Source organism: Manacus vitellinus, unplaced genomic scaffold, assembly GCF_001715985.3.
Source record: "Manacus vitellinus isolate BGI_N305 unplaced genomic scaffold, ASM171598v3 scaffold_8_pilon, whole genome shotgun sequence".
NCBI lineage: Eukaryota > Metazoa > Chordata > Aves > Passeriformes > Pipridae > Manacus > Manacus vitellinus.
Genome location: NW_021940864.1, coordinates 17441898 through 17465363, shown reverse-complemented (window position 1 = coordinate 17465363; position 23466 = coordinate 17441898). Strand labels below are relative to the sequence as shown.

The 23466-nt window shown below is 41.5% G+C and overlaps 1 protein-coding gene across 1 annotated transcript in view; it reads right to left on the bottom strand.

Moving 5' to 3' along the window:
- LOC108641806 (potassium channel subfamily K member 17-like) overlaps positions 1-23181 on the bottom strand; it is a 28830-nt gene extending 5649 nt beyond the window's left edge. Inside the window, 6 exon segments of the mRNA XM_018085341.2 lie at positions 910-1078; positions 2122-2288; positions 11218-11332; positions 23033-23054; positions 23056-23096; positions 23098-23181. Of these exon segments, the coding sequence (XP_017940830.2) occupies positions 910-1078; positions 2122-2288; positions 11218-11332; positions 23033-23054; positions 23056-23096; positions 23098-23166 (583 nt within the window). The 5' untranslated portion in view covers positions 23167-23181.
- Between the last annotated feature and the right edge of the window lie 285 nt (positions 23182-23466).

The window sequence follows — 23466 nt, the reverse complement described above, 5'->3', positions numbered from 1 at the left end:
GAGAAGTAAAGCTGCTGCCACACAGAATTCGGCATCATCTGTAAAATCAGTGCAGGAAAATGCTGAACTAACCTAGCTTTTGTTAAGCTTCATCTGGCTACCCTGACCCAAGATAACATGATTCCAGCTTATTTATTTGTGCCTACACAAGCTCTAATCATAACTCTGATGCATTATACACAAGTCCTAAAGTAACCGCCACAAAGTTGTCTAACCATCAATCAAGCGCTATGAAGAAAAGAAAATAGAGAATCCATAATAAGATGTTTTAGCCTTTCTGTCTCTCAGGGATTTAAGGGTGCATGTCTTTCTATAATCAATTTGTTTTTAATGAGAAAGTCTTTATCAAAAAGGTGTGTCCTGTGTTTCAGCAAATGCAACGGGCGTGGGTCCAATCCCACTTCCTCTGGCAAAGGGTTTTGGCATCCAAAACTAGGCTGTGCCTGGTGCCTGACAGTCTACACCTAAGTGACTTAAGCTGCCTTTTAGAAAGCAGTTGTTTAGGGTTTTGACAGAAGAAATGGTCACAGTCTGGTAATGGTGATGCAAAGTAGCATCTGCTGAAATTAATCGCTGCTGATGCATTGGAGTGCAATAAGTGTGCCATCAGCCACTGCTGGGATTAAAAACAGAGCACTCCAGCTTTGTGACGTAGTCATTCAGGGGACAGACCACGTGAATACTGGAAGACTACTCATTGACCAGGAAACAATTTCTTTGTTCTTTTACAGGTGCATTCCTATTACAGGAATCACGTCTTCCTCAACCTGTCAAATGCCTATCACAATATATTTATCATCAGGTCTATGGATTGCTAGTGGTGTCAAACTGCCAAGTGGGGAGCTTCATATGCTATGCATTTGACTTTGCTGTTTAGTAGGTGCAAGCGACAAAATGTGAACTACTCACCAATAACATAATCTCCAAACCCTATAGTGCTGAGGGTAATGAAGGAATAGTAGAAGCCTTCTTCATAAGACCAGCCTTCTTTGTCAGAGAATAACAAGGGAGGTAGCAAGAGGAACAATAACAAGCCAGTTACCAGTGCACAGGTCTTCATCAGGAGAGAAGCTTTATTCTAGTAAAACAGGAAGAAAAAAAGCTTATGAAGGACTCCACAAAAACATGCAAACATTCATTACATTCCACTATGATAAATGGTGTGGATCTTCCAGTGTGTTGATTTTACCTGAGATTATTTTCTTCATAGTAGATAGTGTGAGGCTGTACTTTAGATTTGTGCTGAAAATAGTATTGATAATACAGGGCTTTTCTGCTTCTCATCCCACCTCACCAGTGAGTAGATGGGGGGTACACAGGAATTTGGGAGAGGACACAGCCAGGACAGCCAATCCCAACTGATCAAAGGGATATTCCATACCATATGGCATCATGCTCACCGTACAGAGCTGGGGGAAGAAGGAAGAGGGGGGATGTTCAGAGTGATAGCATTTGTCTTCCCAAGTTACACATGATGAAGCCCTGCCTTCCTGGGGATGGCTGAGCACGTGCCTGCTGATGAAAAGTGGTAAACAAATTCCTTGTTTTGTTTTTCTCTGCTTGCATGCACAGCTTTTGCTTTACCTATTAAACTGTCTTTATTTCAACCCATGACATTTTTCACTTCTATTCTTCTGATTTTCTTCCTCATCCCACTGGGAGGGAGGGAGGGAGTGACTGCATGGTGCTTAGCTGCCAGATGGGGTTAAACTTCGACATCCAGTCAACACAAACTGGGCATCACCTCCATGAGTCCTAAATTCATGCCAGTTTAAAGCCTATTTGACAAATGTTCCCATATAACTTACTCAGGCAATTCTAACTATGACTGATGATAAACAGACTAGATAGTCTAGGACTGTGCATGGCTCTCATGCTTTAGCACTTCTGTTGCTGTAGGGGAAGTCATTCATCACAGAATTTCCCTCAATTAATAAACAACCTTATCTGACACCTCATAGGGCTGTCATAAACCAAATTTATTTGCTTCCAGCTATTCCTGAATATTATTCCCTTTTTGGCCAAATAGGTAGGCAGGCTGTCCTTGTTAGTCGGAGGATCTCAAATACCAATATCCTCTGTCTTTTGTTTCCTTGAGATATACCCATGCACATTGCTTACCTGCCAAGGAAACATCTCCTCTAGGCGATGGGCACAATGCTGAACCCCAAGCAGCATCAGCTGCCCAATTTCATTCAGGAGTACAAGGTTCAAGGGAATTCCAAAAAGTGCAAACACGATGCAGAAGATTCGCCCAACTGCAGTGCTGAGGCTCAGGTTCCCATAGCCTAGGCAGGGAAGGAATGAGGCATTAAATCTAAAATACTCTTTGCCTGCCCTCCTCCCCTGGAGGGGTGAACCTCCATCTTCTAAAGAAGTTAGGCAAGAAGGTCACTGCTCCAAAAGGACCTTTTTTATAAATAACTGTAAGTTACATCCATTGTTTGTCATATCCTATTGTGGGCTGGAAAATAACACTTCTTTCCCTGCCAATTTTGCTTAGTTCCTTTTCCATTTACCAGTGAATTTCCTCTCCCCTACCCACTGTCCTGGCTGGGATCTGACGTAAATGCAAACCTTCCGTTTAGCTCAGTTTTTGTAAGCATTGTTGGCATGGGGTTTGCTGGTAAATGATCCTGCATGGTTGTCAGATGGTCTCTGAATCATAACAATAGTGTTTTAATTATAACAACCACCCTTTTCTACCTTTGTCCCACAGGACTAGCGAACTTCACACTGCCTCCTTGCTTATACTCCTCATTCGCACCACAAGTACCAAATACACCTTAAATTGTCAAAATGGTTGTCTAGAGTCTAATAAAAAGTCCTGCCTTGCAAGCACGGCCTTGCTTGTATCCTCAGGTGATTATGCCTTCAAAATCACTGCTGCAATATTTGTCTTTGTTCCCCTTTCTAAAATGTCCTGTAAATCTGCAAACTCGCACTTCTTTAGTTTCAAGTGTTTTATGCCACAGGAAAGTCAGATTTAACTATAGTTTATTTCATAGGGTGCTTTCTAAGACAGGGGAAGAAATAGCACACCACAAGCATTTCAACTGTGATTTAGCCAGTCAGAGACCTGTGGCCTTGACTACATTTCAAAATCACCTCTGCTCATTAGAGATTGGTGTACGTCCACACGTAAGATTATCTTTTCACTACAAATAATGATATCCCCTCCCGGCGACACCCAAGGTTAGCACAGTGCAAGCATCGGTGCCTTGCTACCTGCTTTTAGGTGGTGTAGCCCCAGGGCAAGTGAGCAGTGCCCAGGAGGGAGAGGTCCCAGGGCTGGGCTCTGTACCCCAGATAAGTGAGAGCGCAAACACCTGTGGTTAATCAGATAGAGTCCCATTCCTTCACTAACTTCTGTCACATGCCAGCTGCAATAAGCCACTGACCAACAATATAGAAATGTGTACAACTGTGAGCTGGGGATATCTACACGTCCTGTGCCACGTTTTGTGCTAACAAAAATCTCTCGCCGTGGACAACTCTGCAGTTAATTGTACATGGGCACCAGCGAATTATACCCAGAAAAAGGTCTGGGGCAAACTATTTCTAAGTGTGCACCCATACAAATTCAAAGTTTTACTATTTGGAGGACTTTCCCTCCAATAATTTTAGACTGGAATGATTTGTGAGCCCCTGAGTCTAACATATATGATAGTACATAATATACCTCCAAAGCAGCCCCAGCAGCCTGTCCTTGGGAGAGGGCAGAGCATCTCTCAGAAAGAATGGGATGCTGTTATGTAACTAGAGATGGTTTTTCAATACACTCAAACAAAGGGGCTAAATTAGGACTTCATTCCAGTGCTATGTTCACAGAATCATAGAATCAGCTGGGTTAGAAAGGACCTCCAAGATCATCAAGTTCAACCCTTGATCCACTGTTCTTTGCTTGTGAGCAGCTTTATAATGTTTATGCACTTTTTCCCCACGTGTAGTTGCTGAGTTCTGCCAGCTTTCACCATTTCTAGACTAACAGGTGTGGTAAATGAGACATGCAGGCAAGTACATCCGGTTGGTAATCTCACCTAAGTGAATTAAAGGGATATGTGCCTGGAGCGATGCATTTCACACTGGCTGTGCCACATTCAGTGGATTAGTTCCAACTCTTTCCTTTTGTGGACTGATCTGGCCCAAGGAGAAAGTGCTGGGGGGGGGGGCATTTACTGTAAGGTTGGAGTCTGAACATTATTTACATACATTTATGGCCAGCCATTCCCAAAGTGGTTTCCCCATTCCCTTTGCCCCTCTCTTCCTTCTATATTAAGTTTTAAAAGACTGTGTAATGTCTTGGGCAGTTCTTTTTACCACAGTTTTCCAAGTTATTCTGTCTCTGAAGAAAAACATCAGATAAGAGAAGAAAGGCCTGTGATCTCAGACCACTGTGTGAAGCACAGCAGCCTCCAGAACTTTGGAGATGCCACATAGTTCTGACTGGAGAGCATCTATGGTTAAACCGTACATTACAACTAATTTAGAGTGGTAAATTCAATAATGTAAGAAGGTCTAATGGGCACAGTAAGCCCAGCACTCTAAAACATCAGATCTGCTTTGCATTTGATTTCTCTGCTTCCCTTTTCCCTTGGGCTCAGCGGCTCAAGACAATTTTCTGAAGACTTGATGAGCAGTTGCTGAACATATGCCAAAAAGCCACAGTCCCATTTTTTTATACACAGTCCCAAACTTTTTATACAGGATACAAAGTTTAATCAAATAGCACAGGAGACTTCAGATTATGCAAAATGGCCAGAAATTTATTCCTGGCTAATGACATCCACTTGCCTTTGCATGAGACAAACAGATGCCAGCCTAGTTGTATATAAACCTCAATTGTTATAAAACTCAAGCAGGAACGGGTAAATTGGACATATTCTCTTCAGTAAATGGAATGAGGGTAATTGGTGTCTTATACCACTGCGGGCTATACATTAGAAGATCCGAACCAAACTCAGAGACAAAAACTACACTGGCAGTTGTGTCACATCCCTCATGAGCCTGCTGCTGGGATGTCACCTGGTACCTGCCTGATCCAAGAGACACCGAAGGATGGTCACTAAAAATTGCATAGACATCAAAATGTGTTTTCACTGAAGCTGGATTAAGCGCATGTACTGCACTCTCATTTTGAAATAAAGTGTAAAGTAAGTTAAGCTTCTTTAGAAGAAGTAAAATAAGAGTGGTTTTATTTCTAAACGTTCATATCCATGTGCTTTAACTCATGTGCTTCTGTTATACATATTTAGTAATTCAGTATTTTTTCCCTGCTTTCCCATTACATTCCCTTAACATATGGGCTTTGGAAGCTCTGTGGACTTGTTAAGAAGATGAGACTTATTAGTAAAAGATCTTTTCATTCACAAGACAATATCCTATTTGCAGTATTCTCAGTTCAACTAAGGCAACTGCAACTTCCTGCTACCCACAATGAAAGATTTGTTTAGCTCCTGTTCTCACTGCCTGGATGTGAAAGAGTAGTTTCAGCAAAAAGTCCTTAGAACAAAAACCAAGTATCTTTCACAGGCTGAAAATCATCTGCAAACTTACAAAAAACTTACAAACTTACTTTCATCTGTGGAAAAAACCCAATGGATTTAAAAAAAAAAAAGGCAGGAAGAAGAGCTGCTTCCCTAATCTGTAACTTTATCAGTGGTTTTAGCATTCAAACACATTTTTGGGAAGATTTGGTTTAATTGTTTCTCCTACTGGAGAGTATACAAGCCATCACTTCCTAAGGAATGACCTAATCCCAAATTTACAGAGTACTCTTGTTGACAGTATTTTGCTTTGAACAGCCACACACTCATCTAAGCCTAGGAGCCAGGTGTCTTGAACAACAGGAGTGTTTGACCCACAGGGCCATTGGACAGTTCAGTGAGGGGTGTCAGTCCTAGAATTACTTTATTTTGCATTAGACATTTAAATACTCAAAAATGCTCCACTTGGCATTTGGGGTGATCTCCAGTGAGCCACATTCCTCTTCTCCCAGGCACTGGAGGAAGTTATACCCTCAGACTATCTAGCTCCTCCCACCAACAGCTCCTCCTCTAACATTTTTCAGAAAATCTAAACTTTTCTTTTCCTTGTGATCTTTACAAGTAACCCAAATTTTTTAATCTGGGATAAATGAAAGGTTTTGCTCATGAAAAATTCAAATGTGTTATTGAGAAAAAATAAGACAGAAAAGTTGTCTTCGTATAATTCAAAGTGGAAAAGTACATAAACCTATTGATCACTCACACAGCCTTATATGTTTGTCTGATTCCTGAAAATGGAGCAAAGGTCCAGTTCAGCTGGAAGGTGTCCTTGATAAAGCCCTCATTACCCTGGTTTGACCTCATAGCTGACTGCTTTAAGCACACAGTTGCACCAGAGACCTTTTGAGGCACCAGGAAGACTGAATTATCTTATGATCTTTCAAGCATTAAGATTTTCAGAGGTCATTTGGTACCACCTACACTCAACTGAAGATCAGCAAGTCAGGGGTTCCTATTCTCCCTCACACTTTGATTGCCTCCATGAGAATAACTATATGAAAACATATTTGGCTTCTCAAGATTCTTGTGAGATTTCATATTATACCCATCAAGTCTGCTTCAAGTTCAGGAACACCTGGCAGCTGGACGCAGTCACTGAGCTCAGGACACCTGACATGGGAAGTCAGTTATTTCCAATTTATCCATCCATGGAGGATGACCTTGCTAAGGCCTCCCAGTTGTGGTAGAGACGGAAGCAGGACATGGAAGCCCCAAGCAGCCACAGCTCTTGCACTGGCTTCTCAGTTTTATGATTAGAACAAACCAAGAATTTAAAGAATTTGATTATTAAAGCTAGTTGCCAGATTCTCAGGAACTGTGTCTTACATGGCACAGCTCACTGGGACCCTGGCAGGTTGAACCAGGGCATGCTGTGGAAGCTGCCCATCACTATTCATTTTAGCCGGTGCTGTTTTGAAGTAGAGACCAATAACTAAGGCTGGTAGGCTGAAAAACATGTTTGAAAAGAGTTTTAGCCCTATGAAATTCCACGTGACAGCAAATTTGGTTGCACACTCCTTCAGTGAGTGAAAGGCCAGAACAACGCTTCAGATGAGTGCTGCAGTCTTATTTGTACTGTATTTATTTGTGTATACAATGGAAGCTGTATAGCAGGCTTAGTCTCAACTGGACAAGATGGTATGCAGTCAGGAAAGCAGACCAAATTTGCCAGTGCTCAGGAGATAGCTCAGAGGATGCTGCTGCGAGTCATATTCCCACATCCACCAGTTATCTCCCATGAATCACTGTGCCACATCCTACTTGGCCAAGCCCGTAAAGCAGCTCTGTCAGCTGTCACAAGGCAGGGAAATGATCAATTCATCAAAGGTTGGGGGCTCTTCAGCAGAGAACTCCCCTACACAAGCCTGAGGTTCACAGAGGATTCAAATGTCAAAGAGGCCCCAGGTTGTTATTCCATGTCTTAACTAATCTGAGACATTAAGTTGCTTTAACTGACTTTCTCAATTGATTGTCCACCAGCAATGGGCAGAAACTTGGCCATTTCTCAGGAACTCCACCAGACACTGGGCAGCACTACAGAGGGTCAGAGTGTTCAAGAAACTTTTGCTGGCCCAAAGCATTACACTACCCTGAACTTGCTACTTTTTTTTCCTCCCCCATGGGAATCATCTGTGGCACCACTCACTCAATAGCCTGCTCCTTGACTCTTTGCTATTCCCTAATCCTTTGAGGTTTTGCTTTTAGGAGCTATTATACTGTGATAATCAGAGATGGAAAGAACAGGAAGAAGGTCTTTCCCTTCCTTTCCACATGGTGAGATGGCTTATTTGCCTTATTTTATATTTAAAAAAGAGCCTTTGAAATTCATACAAATGAATTCTTAGCTTTGCAGTAGAAAATGGTAATGCAGCACCACGAAATGGCATATAAAGGGGGATATTCAGGCTAGAGAGGACACTACTCTCCATCTACAACCACAGCCTCAACACAAAGCATTTTCCTAGTACCTTATCTGAAATTACACCACCCTGAGATCATTTGACTTCAGGAATTTTCATCTTGTGCCCCACTCTCAACTTGCTTTGACCTCTGCATTAGTCCAAACTAAGTAGGAGGAGAGTAAACAAAGAAAGGAGAGACTTTGTGTCGGCAAGGGATAAAGACATCCGAGAGATAAAACCAGCAGCAAGTTAGCTTCTCTTCTTTAATCATGTTTAGTACTACATCTCTAAAGGAACTCTGAAGATGACCCTTCAAGGCATTGGAGAGAGGGTTTCTATGGAAAAACTCTGCAGAAAATGAGATAACAAAAAAACTGGGATGACATTACATGTCAAAGACGGCAATGAAGAAAGCACAGAAGTGTAACAGTGGAGAGAAGGAATCATCAGATGGCCAGGGCTGTCCAACCCACGTGATCAAAAGTTATAAATGCAGTTCCATTCAAATTCCAAGACTGGCCAAAAACTACATAGGCTTTGGGGCACTTTAAACAATAGGTTTTAGTTCACACACACCTGCTCTTTAAACCTTTGGGATTAGGGAACCACGTGTGCCCAGCCTGCAAGTTAGAACTTCCTTTGTTTTTTCAGCAAAATTTGCATGCTGCTTTTAATTATTAGTAGAAATAGATGAGGCTCTCATTTAAATGGAAGAAGAAGAGTACAGCGCAGAAGATGCTGCAACAGGAAACATGGGGAGTCAAATCTTGTCAGTGGGGAAAGAAGCTAATGCTCCTCAGTTGGTCTTAACGAGGAAAGAAGATTACATCCTTCCAGTATCCCCGTGAGAAAGCATTCTGGTAAGGACTTGAGAAACACATCAAGCCTTCTGAGGGGGATTGAAGTATCTAAAGCAGAATACAGCTAACAGAATGGAAATAGTATCTCAAAGGAAAGTGATGAAGGTGAAAGTGATAATGTCTTTGGCAGTGCTGTTTGAGAAGACTAAGGAAAAAGGTCACAAAGACACTACATAGTGTAAGAGGCCAGCAAGACACCAATGGCATTAGTTGCAGAGAAAGAATATGGAAGAGATGAACAGGCCAAAGAAGGACTTGCAGCAGCTGCAATACATGAAATAGAGTCCATCCAGATTCTTCAGAATCTTTATATAGTACCCTTAAATTCCTGAGAATCTCTTTTTCTCCATTATCATCTTAACTCCACCCTTTATGAACTCCTTTGCCAGAATGCCTTGGGCTTTAACTCCTATACATTAATCTTGTGAGGCTGGACCTGCTTTCATTGGTTCCATAATCACAGCCTAGGATAGGCTCTTCCTTGCCATGTAAGGACACTAAAACCTCAACAGATCCTCAAGAAACCTTCTCAACTGTCATTTACCCCATTGCCATGCCTTATAAATGAAGTTTCCTACTGTGACTCACTCCTGTGAACTTCACTGAGTTCTTTGGAAAGGAGCTTGACTCTTTACGTGACATCAATTGTCCTTCTCAGTCACATATCGATTTCCTCCATGAAGCTGAACTAGCCACTATCTCAAGAATTTGCATAAAAACAGATGATAACAGACTCAAGGCGAGGCTCTGTGAAACCATCTGTAGTTTTCTCTTCTACAACGTACTGTTATCAAGTGTTAAGACCTGTATGCAACTAACAATTTAACTTGAAAAAGAATAAAGGGTCCATTTGTCTGAAGTTCTCTGCATAGAAGTGACTTGTGTGGCATTCTCAGCTCCACAACTGAAAAATCACGAGCAAGTCTCTAGAGTCACAGCATCAGCTTTAAAATTATGAGATAGAGAGCTGTAATATTTGGTTCTTTTCAACTGCCTCTGCTGTCCTGTCCCATCCTTCCTCCCCCAGCCATCAGCGCAACAAGTTTACTTAAAGAAAGGGGGGGGGGGGGGAGAAAAAAAAAAGGAGTAGCTTAGCAGCCAGAAATGCTTAGTCTAGATCTCTGCCAACATCACAAATTCCCCTTTTATTTTTGATTCTTCCTGAATATAACTTAAATTGGTTGTGTTAAAACAGTCACTCTGATGACTTATAAGCTGATCAGGATTCACTACTGAAGTAAACCAAGCAGCTCTGAGCAGATGCTGCTTTGTACCAAAGGCTGGAAGAAACTGCCCATGCTCTGCGCTGAAAACCTACTGTCTAATGAGCCTCCACTGCCATCATCTGGTACAACCTGTGCGAGGTAGTACAGCACACTAAAAGTGTGTTCCCAATCAGAACAATGCACGTGCAAAAGAACAGGGCAGAAAGATGTACTGAGTCACAGGAAGATGACACCACACCACCACCCACTCATTCCCACCCCCGCAAAAAACCCTCAAACCCTCTCTTTCTCTGAACTCATGTGTGGGGGTTTAGTGTTCTAAGATGGAGACAATCTAACAATCAGAAATCAAAAGAATGTGCCATTTAGATGCAAAAAGAAAATTCTTGATTTAAAAATATACTTGAAATTGAAGAGAGCTGACAAATTCAACACAAATCAGTAAAACTATGATGGATTTTTGATATTCAACAACCATCTCTCCACATACTCTCCCCTCCATGGTTCTTATAAAAAGACATAGGTGCAAGTTATTAATGGTTTCTGGGGACTGGGGACATGAAATGACAATAATTAATAGCATCTGCCTTAACTAACACTGTACCCAATACATTTTATTTTTTCATTCTCTCCCCCCTATTTATTTCCATCATTCCTTCATGGTTTTGCATTAGTCGTTTGCTGAAATCTGAGTCAACTGAATTGTGATGTTTATTCAGCTATTTAACTTTCACTTGAACAAGCAGGTCCTCAACCAATACAGACAGTAATAAGAAGGAATTAATTCATAAATATAGCCTCTGAAGATGCAGCAGCCAGTATTAGGAGTGTTTCAGAATCATTCCTTTCCTTGTGATAGGAAAAGCTCATTTCAATGCACAATTCACCTCAGACCTCTCAGAGCACACTAGGGGGAAGGTACTGCAGCACTGTGAAGTTCAGGCCCCAAAAGTTTTGTAACTTAGTAGGAATATGGACCGACTTAATTATCCCTGCATATAATAAGAGATCATTATTGAGCTGGCACTGATGATAAAGCATTTCTAGGGCTAGGTTCATGGGTGCTTACCTCCTGCATGATATAGACAAGCTACAGGAAGACCCACAGTGCTGGAGGAGCATCTGTCCTCATTTCCACTCTTTTCCTAACTATGAGGTGGCCCTGAAAGCAGGGAACTCTTACCAATGGTTGTTATTGCAGAGATGGAGAAGAAGAAAGACCCACTGTAGTCCCATCTGCCCAGGTTAGTGGTGTTTCCCTGGAGGGTTATGCCACTCTTGTAGGCTTGGATGATAGCCTGTAATGAGACAATAATGTGAGATCCCACAAACCCCCTTATGGCAAGTTTACATGACTGGCATTTCTACTTCTGGCTGGTAAAGTCAAAAACTACAACTACTTCTGACTCTATTGTTTCCCCTTTAATAGAGGATATCCTGTGCCTTAGAGACCAAGGAGCTCCAAGGTCAGAAAAGCCAAAAGGCAGACTATTGCTTCTAAGAAAAGGGCATTTATGGCAACGAAAAAGTTGCACATGCACATGATAGATAGCAGAGGTAAGTGTGGAAGAGACTGGAGGAGAAGAACTAACTAGAGAAAGCCTAGACAGATGGTTATTCAAACTGCCTTATGACATACTCATTAGGAAAAGGAAGTGTTTCCAGATGGGATATTCCAATGGCAGAAGACCTAGAGCAGCAAATAAACATGCATATGTAAATGATACAGATCCTTTGGTGGGGATCCCCCTGGGGAGGAATGTACATGGTATATTATACGAGACTGAGACTACACAGGATGGACAGTCTACTAGTTTTGGGCAATAAAATTTATAGTCCCCACATCAGGACTATAAACGTGAATTAACAGATTGGATTAGCATTATGGCTGATTCTCTTCAATTTACCCGGGAAAAACTTAGAAGCCACTACAGTGAACTGTGCAGAATTACACTAAAATAAGATATCAGATGTTTTAACAGTGCCCACATCTGATTATGCCTTCTCATGCCAATAAAACTAATGACAGTTGTGTCCAAAACATTAATCACAGCATGTACACTAAACATTTCACACTCACTGATCAAGAATCCCTGACACTTAATTATCCTTGAATGCAAAGTGTAGCCAAGAATACATAAATTTCATCATCTCTGAGAAGGATATGCAGATACTGAATAATACAATCACTATTTGAACAAAAAGACTGCTGATAAAGCTTTCACTATTGATAATAAAACGAATCACTCTCAGGTTAGATTTTGACCAATTGTGGGCTTTACAAAGAAGTTGTAGCCTATGCATCCATCAAGCAAACCGGCACTTTAAGCCAGCAAAGCAAGGAAGCTTTGCCCCATTTTACTGATGCAAGATGCTCTGTGTGAACTGAAAACTGTTTTCAGAGCTCCAAGCAGCATGGACCATTATCTCTTTTCTCTAAACTACTAGTTCTCAAACTAAAGAGCAAGGAGCAGCTCAGAGATCAACACATCTTTCCAAGAAACAAGCACTGCTTGACAGTTGCATTCTCGGAAGTATCTTCATGTATTCATAACTGAAGGCAATCTAAGCCATTCAGGGTCACATTATAATCTACTGAATCTCTACAACATGCTCTTCTCTTTGCAAGACAAAGCAGAGAGCCCGTGCCCCACAAAGAGCTAAGGACCAAATGCTATATTACATTTTGCTTCCTTCTGTGACTTGTTGCCACAACCTGAGCGGGGCAATTCAAGGAAAGAATTTTTATACACCGTGACATAAAAGAACCAAACCCTGCTTCCCCCCCCAAAAAACAAAAGCAAAAATGTTTTACTAAGAAGCCTCCACCAGGATTTGTTTTGAATAGTTGTGTGTAATTCTGCCACCCCTTGTTCTTCTTCCAGGTTTGGTGTCTGCACTGAGGTTTGTCAGGTTGCATAGGGTGCAGGCTCTGACATTTCTTTGCTGATCTCTGACCATACTTGACCTCTGTTTTAAGAAATATATGAAATTCTGGAGACAGTGGCCTAGTCAGGAATCACAGTTCCCATGAACATAAAATAACTCCCAAACTAAGCTGTATGGCAAGGGAGACACTGGAAATTTACACAGATGACCTGTGTTTGTTTTTTTTCCCTCCAGAAACTAGTGGTTAAATTTGAAATCAAAAGCTTGCTATTTTCCTGAAACTTTCTTTCTGTAAACTGTGATCTCTGCAGTTTTAAGCAGTTAGTCTTGAACACATATATACCTGCTGGAACAGCAACAGTCCAGCACTCAGATAACTTTAGCAGCTTGATCAGATAGACTCAAAAACCTTGAATACGCAGCATGTTTGTTGTCCATTCTCCTGCCTGATGTACTGCTGATACAAGCTCAGCAGTTGACAACATTACACACAACATCAAGTTTTTAAAGTCAGAAACACTTAGGAACTAAACAGGATTGCAAGAACCTGTGGCTGAATTGGCCCCAGGAAATGGAAAATTCTTCATGCAGAAAGGGGAAACAAAAAGCCTACATGAGACATCATGTGAGAAGCAAGCAGCAGTAATGAAGTCATTAAATGCTTAATTTCACATCCTTGCATCACTTCCATTTTGCGTGGTTTAGAAAGAAGAGGCTGAGCAGTTGTGAGCACCCATGACAGCTCTGCAGTGACTTCCAACAACTCAGCATCCCAGAGTCACTGTCTTAACTTTCCCCAAGGTGATGCTACTGCCAGGAAGCACAGCATGTGTCTTCAGAGTCTGCAGACAGGCTACAGTATTTGCCCCAAACGGTACAATGACCTGTGCTACTCTCATGGAGAAGGAAGGTACCATGTAACCATTACTCACTGGCAAAGAGCAAGCACTGAGCCTGCAGTGTGTCAGCTGTTTTCTGTTTCTGGTATTGAGGAACTTGGTATGTTTGCTGTAGTCTTCAACAGCCTTCAGCAGTAAGCTTCTACCTACCCATTTCTTTGTTAAATCTTGTTATCAAACATCCAGATAACACCATTAACCATTAGGCTCACTGCTCTGTGGAAGCCAGCCCAACATGGGGACCACTGAATACCCACGCAAACCAAAGCCCTTGAATAAATTTACACTACCAGAAGAAATGTCATTACTGTTAGGAAGAAAGAGCTACTGAGGTCATCCTTAAAGGGGAAGATTCACAGTATGTGGGGTTAAGGATACCAGCTTTTGTTTTTTCAAAGTAAAAAATGTTTTACTATGCTAACTAAAATCAACCTTTGACACACAGAAACAATGATGATAGAAAATTAAAGATTGACTCTTCTGAGAACAGTAGAACTAATGGAGCTTGCCTTCCTGCAGATGTGCCCAGGGAAGCAGATTCATGAAACAGAAATCCATAGATAGCTATTAATGCACAGAAATTACTTCTGGTACAGGAAGTAATTGAACTGCAAACTCCTGAAGGCTGAGTGAGCATCCAGGAAGATATCAGTGAATACTCTCCCTAATTTAATATGTTTAGACTTCTGCTTTTGGCTATTGCTCTTTTTCATAGAAAAATTAATAGCAGTTTATAATTTTAGACAGAACACAGGAAAAAACCAGCTAATAAACACTCTAACAGAACAGCTGAATTCTCCCTGCTTTTTTCATTTAAGAGGCACTGATATGTCTCTGTCACTGATTTTCAAATAAACTTGGGTTAAGCGGCCTGTGGGTTCCAGGTGTACTAAATAGAAAGTGAATCATACATGCTGGGTCATAACTGCTTGGTTTCTTCTGCCTGTCTTTTTGAGAACCAGACACTTTGTTTTGCTTTATACCCATTCTGGAGGTGAAATCCTAGGGGTTTTCCTTTTTCTCTTAATTAGACTAGTAATTCAGACAGGATCTGCCTCAAAACCTAATGCATTAAAGGGCACCCAGTAGAAGTAGCATCCTAAATCCAGTGTTCAAAAGCAGGTATCTGCCTGGTCTAAGACCCCAGTCAATACCACCAACTGCTCAAACACAACAAATACTGAAATTCAAGAGCATGGGCTTGATATTTTGGGAACTTAAAAGGTCACATGCAACTCAAAGAAGAATAGAAAGGAGGTGGGTGGGTGGTTAAAATAATCAGAAAGAAACACAACTCAGTGGTTCTTTGGTTTCTACTGACAGACAAGCTGTACAACAAAACCCCACAATTTCATTTCTCTTCACTTTTTTTCCCCCTCTCTAAAATGATAATAATTTGCAGTTCACAGCAACTACTTCATCTGTAGCTGACAATGCTTATATAGTTTTAAGCTACAGATAAAAGTTTCTATGGGAATTATGGTAACTGCTATAGCATTTATAAATTGAGATATTTTAGACTTTTAGCCTTCATGAATCACTGAAATTTCATTTGCAGACTGCCACATTTTCTCAAATAGGCTGTTCTGTTCCTTGTCCATACAAGTAGGCTTTGCATGGTGCTACTTAATATTGTCATAGCTGGTGCTTACAACATCAGCATGATATCCACTCAAAGTAGTCTATTTAAATGTAACATCTGTCCTGTTGCCTTTGGGATAAAACATGCCTCAGTATACCCAAATTGGGTGTCCAGCTCCATTTTGCTCAACCACAAGCTCTGAAGTTTCAGTAAGGAATGTCATAAACTAATGATTGCAAATGCACGCTTTACGTTAGATCATTATATTTCAGTACAAATCAAAGCCTGGTTTTCTGCATACTTCTGCAGGGAATTCACTCCTTGAATTCAAGCTCAATGTTAACTCCACAAGGACGCTGTGGATTTCTGCTGACTCCCTTACTGAACTTATTTTTAGGATGGCAATACCCCTTTTTTCCTTCTATTTTACTATTTAATTAAAATAGTCATTGCTGATTAGTCCTGCAGGACCATCCAAACACAACATTTTACCAGTTTCCTTATTTGAGTCAAAAAAAGACATTAAAAAAATTTAAATCACTCTTACAGACTGACTTCCTTTTAGCCCTTGACATCTCTTGTGGCTGTATTTCCACAAATTACTGTTAATGAGTACCTCATCCATCCTGGAGAAGTCTTACCAAGCTACACAGCTTTGTAGCAACAAACCCAATGTAGTTACAGTCATACTAGCAAAAAACCACAGAAAGCAATTACAGGCAAGAGGTCTCTTTTGTTCATACTGTCTAGCTAAAAAAAATAAATCCAAAACAAAACCCAAAAAAAGTGAGGTGGCTGTTTCTACCAGGACATCTGCTTAAGCATCCAGAAGCTTTCTACAGGCTCAGTCTACAGAGTTTGGTTCCCTCTTGACATTTGAGTATAACATCTTCTTCCCTGCAAAATGTAGGTTTATTCTCTATTTGCTGCAGAGCTGCTCTATCCTTCAGCCATACTCATAAGTCTCTTTTATCATGTTTGCTGTGTTATGAGTTCTCGGCAACTCCCAGATTTTCCAATTTACGCATTTCCTCTCTTCCAATATCCTCATCATACGTGGGCTCCTCCACCACCTGCCTGTGGCTGCAGCAAGACTTCTGATCACCAGGTATGCAAAAGGCAGAACTATTATTTAATCTGACCTCCTTAACACCAACTAAAAAATTCATCTTTCTCCTCTGCACTCACATCTGCATGTAACTAGGATATAGCTTTCAAAAAAGGCATTTAAGATCAGCAATAAAGAATTAATTCATGTGTATATATAAACTGTGGCACTATTTTCCTTGCAATCTCTTTCTTCAGAACACCGTGCTTCTCTTTCCTTTTACAATCTTTACAGAAAAAAAAAACCACCTTCATCTAAATGATTAAACAGACTGATTCTAATCTATCTGCCTGCCCTCCCCAAAACAAGGTATAAAGTGAAAAAGGGGAAAGCAAAGCTCCAGAAGACTAGGACTCTACCAAGTATCTCCATAAGAATTCCTGACTTTTTTTCTTCTGGAGGAAACTATCATGGAAAGAATCATACAAACGACCCTTTTACAAACCATGGCTCCTCTCATGTTTCTCAACTGTGGCATTGTGGTCAGTGGTCACAGTAATCTTGAGATATCTTTTAAAGGCAAAAGCAGTTATTCACTAATTGTATTTGAAAGCAGTTCTCAAGGAAGGCAAAAAAGTATGTGAACGGACTGGTGTAAGAAACTTGAGACTAAAGTTTAGTTGACGTTTACATACACATATCCAAAACCATCAACTTCTCCAGGGAGTATGTGCCCTCCTGAAAATGGTTTGCCTGATTTCAGACACTTTTCCTCACCTTCACAATCTATCAAGGAGGGAAAGGAGATGTTAAAAAAGCACCAAGCTGCCATTTAGATTAATGAGAAAACAACTCACATAAACTTTGTGCACTGGAAATTTCTGCACAATGTTAGCATATAAACAGTCATTTATTCCTCACAGAATAGCAGCTGTAAATCACAAGAAAATGGTTAACATTAACCTTGGATCAGATTGCAAGGACAGAGGTCAATTAATTTCCAAATAATTGAAAAATAGATTATTAATCACACTTTCCCAGCTATGAGCTCTGACCCCTTGTCCTTGCCTGGATAGGAAACTTACATGAATTCTGACCAAAACAAGACCAGGCACAAGATATGCTATGAATCCAAAAGAATCCAGCTGTATTTTTTTTTTAACTTCGTGCCACTCGAATAACCTGAGACCTGATCAAGGAACTGTTCCCCACCTTCCCCAGCTAACGTAACTGGCACTAGTTCCTCAAAACCAAAGAAACCCTATGAGCAAAAGCACTTTAACTTTACAGTTGGGTCTGTACTACCATTTCTAGAATTCATCTACAATTACTCTTCAACAGAAAAGGAGCAAAAGACATAGTATAGTAATGATGAAACCAATCTCTCAGACACTTGTACTTTTTCTGAAAATTAAGCTCGTATATGAAGGAAGAATCTATGACATGATTCATGGGACAAAGTGTTGCTGAATCCCAGTCACTTCTCAAACCCCAATGACAGAAGTAATTTGACAGCTGGGCTGCAACAGAAATAGGTAGCGCTTGTTGAAAGGAGCTGCCTGTATAATCTACAGAACACAGCAGGTTGCATTGCATCATCCTTGTAAAATTGAGATTTCCCTCCCTAGTAGTTGTGGTGTTTTTTTTTTTTTTGTTTGTTTTTTTTTTTTTAGTGCAATTAAAAGTATGATGACCAAGTACCTGTAAGAGTAATCCACATCTTCAAACAACGGACAAGAATTACCATTTCTCTTTTTAGAGGGCACTTGTCAGTCTTTAGCTATCCACTGTAGGTCTCAAACCTTCCTGGTTGGACAGATTATTGAGACACTTATCAGTTAATGCCAGCTTGCTACTCCCTTACTTGGTACTTCCACCAAGCCTGACCAGCTGTAACTGGGAATTTGATAATAAGAAAATCTCTCTCTTTAGGTAGAGGTATAATAAAATAGGCTGCTGTGCTTTCCATTCACGTTTCTCTTTTTAAACACAGGTACTAGACACTACGTTGAACATTAGACCTAGGAATGAGTCAACTAACCAGAAACAACAGTTCACCAGCAGATCTTCTCATCACCTCCCGAGAAGTCTAACAACAGAGTTCTAGCCTATTACCTTACAGAAAATTATATACCTACTGCTTTATAGAATAATGATTTTATCTTAAACAAATTCTGTCAAATGGATGCTATAATAGGATATTATTAGCACAGAATGCACATTCTTGATAAGGTATCCATGGCTCTTTTAATTATAGGTTTGGAGAATGATGAACTGCTGTAACTTAATCAAAGTAGTAGTACATTTTGATAAGCATGAAATTAGAAAGAATAATTACAGGGGATCAACCCTATTTAATCTGTGACAAGTGAATTTGATTAAATTGGTTCAATACAGATGTCACAGGTCTAAAATACCAAGAGCCAACGCTGTTCCTTAAAGACCCTCATCACCAGCAGGTGATCCCTTATGCTCATCCCTTACTAGTCATCCACTGTTTCATCATATGTGAGCAAGATTATTTTAGGAAATGGTATTTACAGGGTTGTATTTCCTGACAGCTGTCACAATTCTCTACTGGTTCAATGCCAGTACAAGCCCAGGTATTGATGAGGATCTCTCAGTCACATGGGATCTCATTGCTTTTGTAAACATCTACTAAACTCTTTGTGTACCTCTAGCTGTTGACTCTGGAGATAACAGTATCTAGATCCACCTGCAGGCTTTTAGTTTATCACCTGCCCTTTACCATTAGGTCCTTTTTACTACACCTTAAATCTTTCTAGACAAAAAAAATATTTATTTAATTTAGCTCAGCTTTCATTTTCTGAATTTATGTAAGCAATTGTGTTTAAACAGCATTGTATATCTACAATTGAAAGTGGATGGAATACAATAAATATAGGAAACAACTATAATAGGGAAATATATATATAACAATAAAAAAGTTTATATCAAAAAAAAAAAAGAACGGTAGCATGAAAAGGATGTCATGGTGATAGCATAACACAGCAAAAGTCCTGTTCCAAGCCTGGCCATACAGCCAGTCATCTGACTAAAGAGACACTGACAAGAATAGCAGCTGTGTGCCTGAAACCACTGAAAATGATGTAGGAAAAGGAGTGAGTTTGGAGGACAGCTCAGCTGGAGCAGAGCTATATATACTCACCCTACACAATAAAACTGAGACATTTATGCACTAGGAGTGCATCACACTGTGGAGTGTGTGTAGGTGTTCCCAGCCCCAAAAGGTCAGAGAAGGTCACAGCTCTAGAAGATATGCCAGTACAGGATATGCCAGTACAGAATATACCATCTTTGTGTGCAGCCTCACTTTCTGGACACTTCTTGAATATGGAACCAGCATAATTTTTGCCCGGACACAGACTTTTACATATTTTTCTCCCCAGCTGAGTCTGGCTACTTTTCCTCATTGTATGGAGAGTACATCACCTGAAATCTGCCTTATCATTGCATCTGTTTCCATCTTCTGCAAGTCTTCTCACTGAGAGCTTCCTCTGATGCAACATCACACTCAGTAATTCTGGCATGTGAAGACCATCACCATATTTATAATAAAAGGCCAGATATTGTCCTCTTTGCATGTTACCTAATGGCTCATGAGGTGGCTTGCTCTGTCTTGCTCCTAGCGAACATCTGTTCATGTCATAGACTGTATACAATGTTGGAAAAACAGCCTGGGGTTAGATGGGTCAACAAAACCAAAGTTATGTCTTCCTTGAGCAAATGTTACTGGATGCACAGTTGAGGGATGTGGGGCCACAGTCATGTGGCCTCTGCTGCCCTTGTTCTTATGCACACATATAAGTATGCATAAACACGTGAGCATACATTGCTTATTTCCTTAAACATAAAGCATTTGCATGTGCTATCCTCAACTATTTAGGAAATATGGAACTGTTCAGCATCCCATAGGGGAAGAGCCAGCCAGTTCCTCTAGGCAAAAAAACCCAACAAAATCAGCTACAGGAACCACAGACCCACCACCACAGATGTCACACACTTTCTAACATGTTCTCCTCTGTCATTCTGTTTTTGTTGCTGGTCTGCTATCTTCAATTCTTTCCGTACTTTCCTTTTTAACTAGAAAATTACTTCTTCCCTGGAAAGGATCCGAGCCACAGAAATTACTAACCGAGAATTCACTGGTCTAGCTACTACAGCATGGTTTGTTTGACTTTCCCTTTCCTCCTCCCATCCTCACTCTGTGCTGCCCCGCTATCTCCTTAAAGCAGGAGCTCGCTATTGCTCTCCATCCGTGCAAGGCTGGAACAGCGGATTTCCACTCCCGGTTGGTAACTAGGAATTAAGAGATAAACAGGTTGTAAAATTATGTTTGTACATTGCTTAGCAAACTAGGATTTTATTCCATATTGGCCCCTATACACTTAAAATAAACAGTTTAGAATTATCTAGAATGAAAGAGCTGTAAGAAAACAATGAGGAATTGCCAGTAACGTCAAGGCACTTAAAATTCACACACTGCTTTATGTTTTCACAAACACTCTTTATATGTCTTTCTTAATTAGCAAATAATCAGCTGTGTAGCTAGAACACAAGTTTCTTATCTGAAGAGGGCCACTGATGACATTTGCCCGATAAACTATGTGCAATGTTATCATCATGGCTAGGCTTCACAAATGAAGATTTGAGTTTTTAGATGTGCAGTGTACTACAATAACAATTGACTGCACAGAAAAACATCCCATTTTTTTGAGCACACTTACAGTAAGCAAGTGATTGCTGCACAGGAAATTAGAAAAGAGTGTAAGAAAACAGCAATTCCGTGGATTATCTGTTTATGATTAATTCCTCACTGTGAAAGTTATTAAAAATTGGACACAAAGCCATTCAAACTCAGTGTGGTTTCTCAGAGCACGAGTGCATGCACAGTCACTCTGTAAAGTGAAACAAAGCTTATTTGTAACTTCCCCATCAAGGGCTTGCTCAAGTCACAATTGAGTACTCACACGGCATATTGTAACAACATCTGGTCTAAATGGATTTTGAGCAGCTGTCCTATTCCCTTGACTACTAGGTAGTATCAAGAATTAGTAAGGTCAAGCTACAGTAAAACCAACCATCAGAATGACATTTCTACCTATTAGTTGTGATCATCTTCTCTCCACTACTAGCATCTTGTCACTGTCATTCATCAGCCCTCTTGCCCTTGCAACCACAGGGCAAGTGCTATGCCAGATGCTCACTGCACAGTGAGCCAAGGCTGAGTGAAGCTCAGCTAAGACCTTCCTTAATGAAACACCAGACTGGTCTTCTCTGATGTATTTATCACTTCTATTTAAATTCCACAGCTAGCACAACATACACTATAAATAATAAAAGTAGTTACCACAGCATCTTGCAAGCGTCCAAATCTATGCCATATGTTCAGCAAACTACAGACGGCCAGCAGAGGATTTACCATCTAGAAAGTCAGGGGATGAGACTGTGACAAAGGTCTTCAGCAAAATTTTGTCTGCCAGGGCCTTGCTGAAACACCTGACAAGATTATCAGTTTGATGGTTTCTGTGGTTTTTTCTCTATTGGGGAAAAAAAAAGGAAGCACTTATCCAGGTCTTCTTTAAGTTCTTTGAACTGGTGGCCAGCTGCTTTGGTTTCAGTCACCATCATACACTACTTTAACAAAACAAACAAAAAACCCCACAACCTCCCCCCAAATCAAACAACAAATCCCAAACAAACAAACCCCCCAGGTTTTCTTTGTTTGTTTGGCAACATCTATTTGAGGCAGACTGACCAAAGCAAACAGTACATACTCAATTGCCAGTACCTACTGAACTCAAAGGGTTTGGGGAATCATTCAGGACACTTCAATATTGTAGATTTTTCTTTTTTTTCAGAGAAAAATTAAGCAAAGAGAACCCATTTATTCCACTTTGCTCGTATCTGTATCATAAAAATGCAACCACTTGTACGTTAGTAAGATTGCATTTGCTCCTGCTTTACATTTTGCAACCGTCCTGCAAACATCCTCAAGAAATGTATTAAATGATATCTTGAAAGATTTAAGGATTTCCTTTTTCCCTTTAATTAACAAGTAGAAAACGGGAAAAGTTTGACACCGGTGTAAACACCCATTTAACTTACCACGACAAAACTCTTCCGTTAGAATTTACCACCTGCAAGACGTCACAGACTGCAATTCATTCTTAGTAAGTGCAAGAGCAAACCCAAGCCACCTGTTATTAACCTACGGTCGGGACGGCGGCGCTTCAAAACCCGCAGGTTCGGCGGCGGAGAACGAAAGAACCCCTTTGTCAGCGGGGAGAAAAGTCGGCCGCAGCCCGGGGCGAGGAGCCGGGGGAGCCCGGCGTGCCCAAACACCGCAGCCGAGGCGGCTGCCTGCGGAGTGCGGAACGCTTTCTCCACGCCGTGGGCAGCTTCTTCGGGGCAGGTTGCCGTGTGAGCAAGAGACCTACAAGGGAGAAGTTTTTGTACTTTTTCTTTTTATAAGTTACTCTCGGGCAGGGGGCGCGGTTGCTGCGGCTGCCACCGGCCGCCCCTCACTCCGCTCTCGCGCTCCTCCGCGTCCGGGCACCTCGACGAGCCGCTGCAGGGCGGCCCCTGCAGGCAGTGTGGTTGGCCAGCAGCTCCAAGCGCTCCTTGGAGGAGGCGCTGGGCCGCCCGCACCTCGGCCGGCCGCTCCAGCGCCTGCAGCACGGCGGCGCCCATCCCCACATAGCCCAAGTAGGCGGCCAGAGCACCGGCCACCCCCCAGCGCCGCCGCCACCGCCTGCCGCCACCCACCACCAGCATCACTCCACGGCCGCCGCCGCCCCCGCGCGAAAGAAGCGGCGGGGGCGGGAGCGGGGCCGCCCGCGGGAGGAGGGCTGCGCCGGCCGGCCCCCTGCGCCTCCCCCGGCCTGCCCCTGTCCACAGAGTCGGGTTGTGCCGGGATAGGCAGGTGATTGTGCCGGGAAGGACAAGTGGTTGTGCCGCTCCCGGCTGCAGCAGCCCACTGCGCCGCCCCCG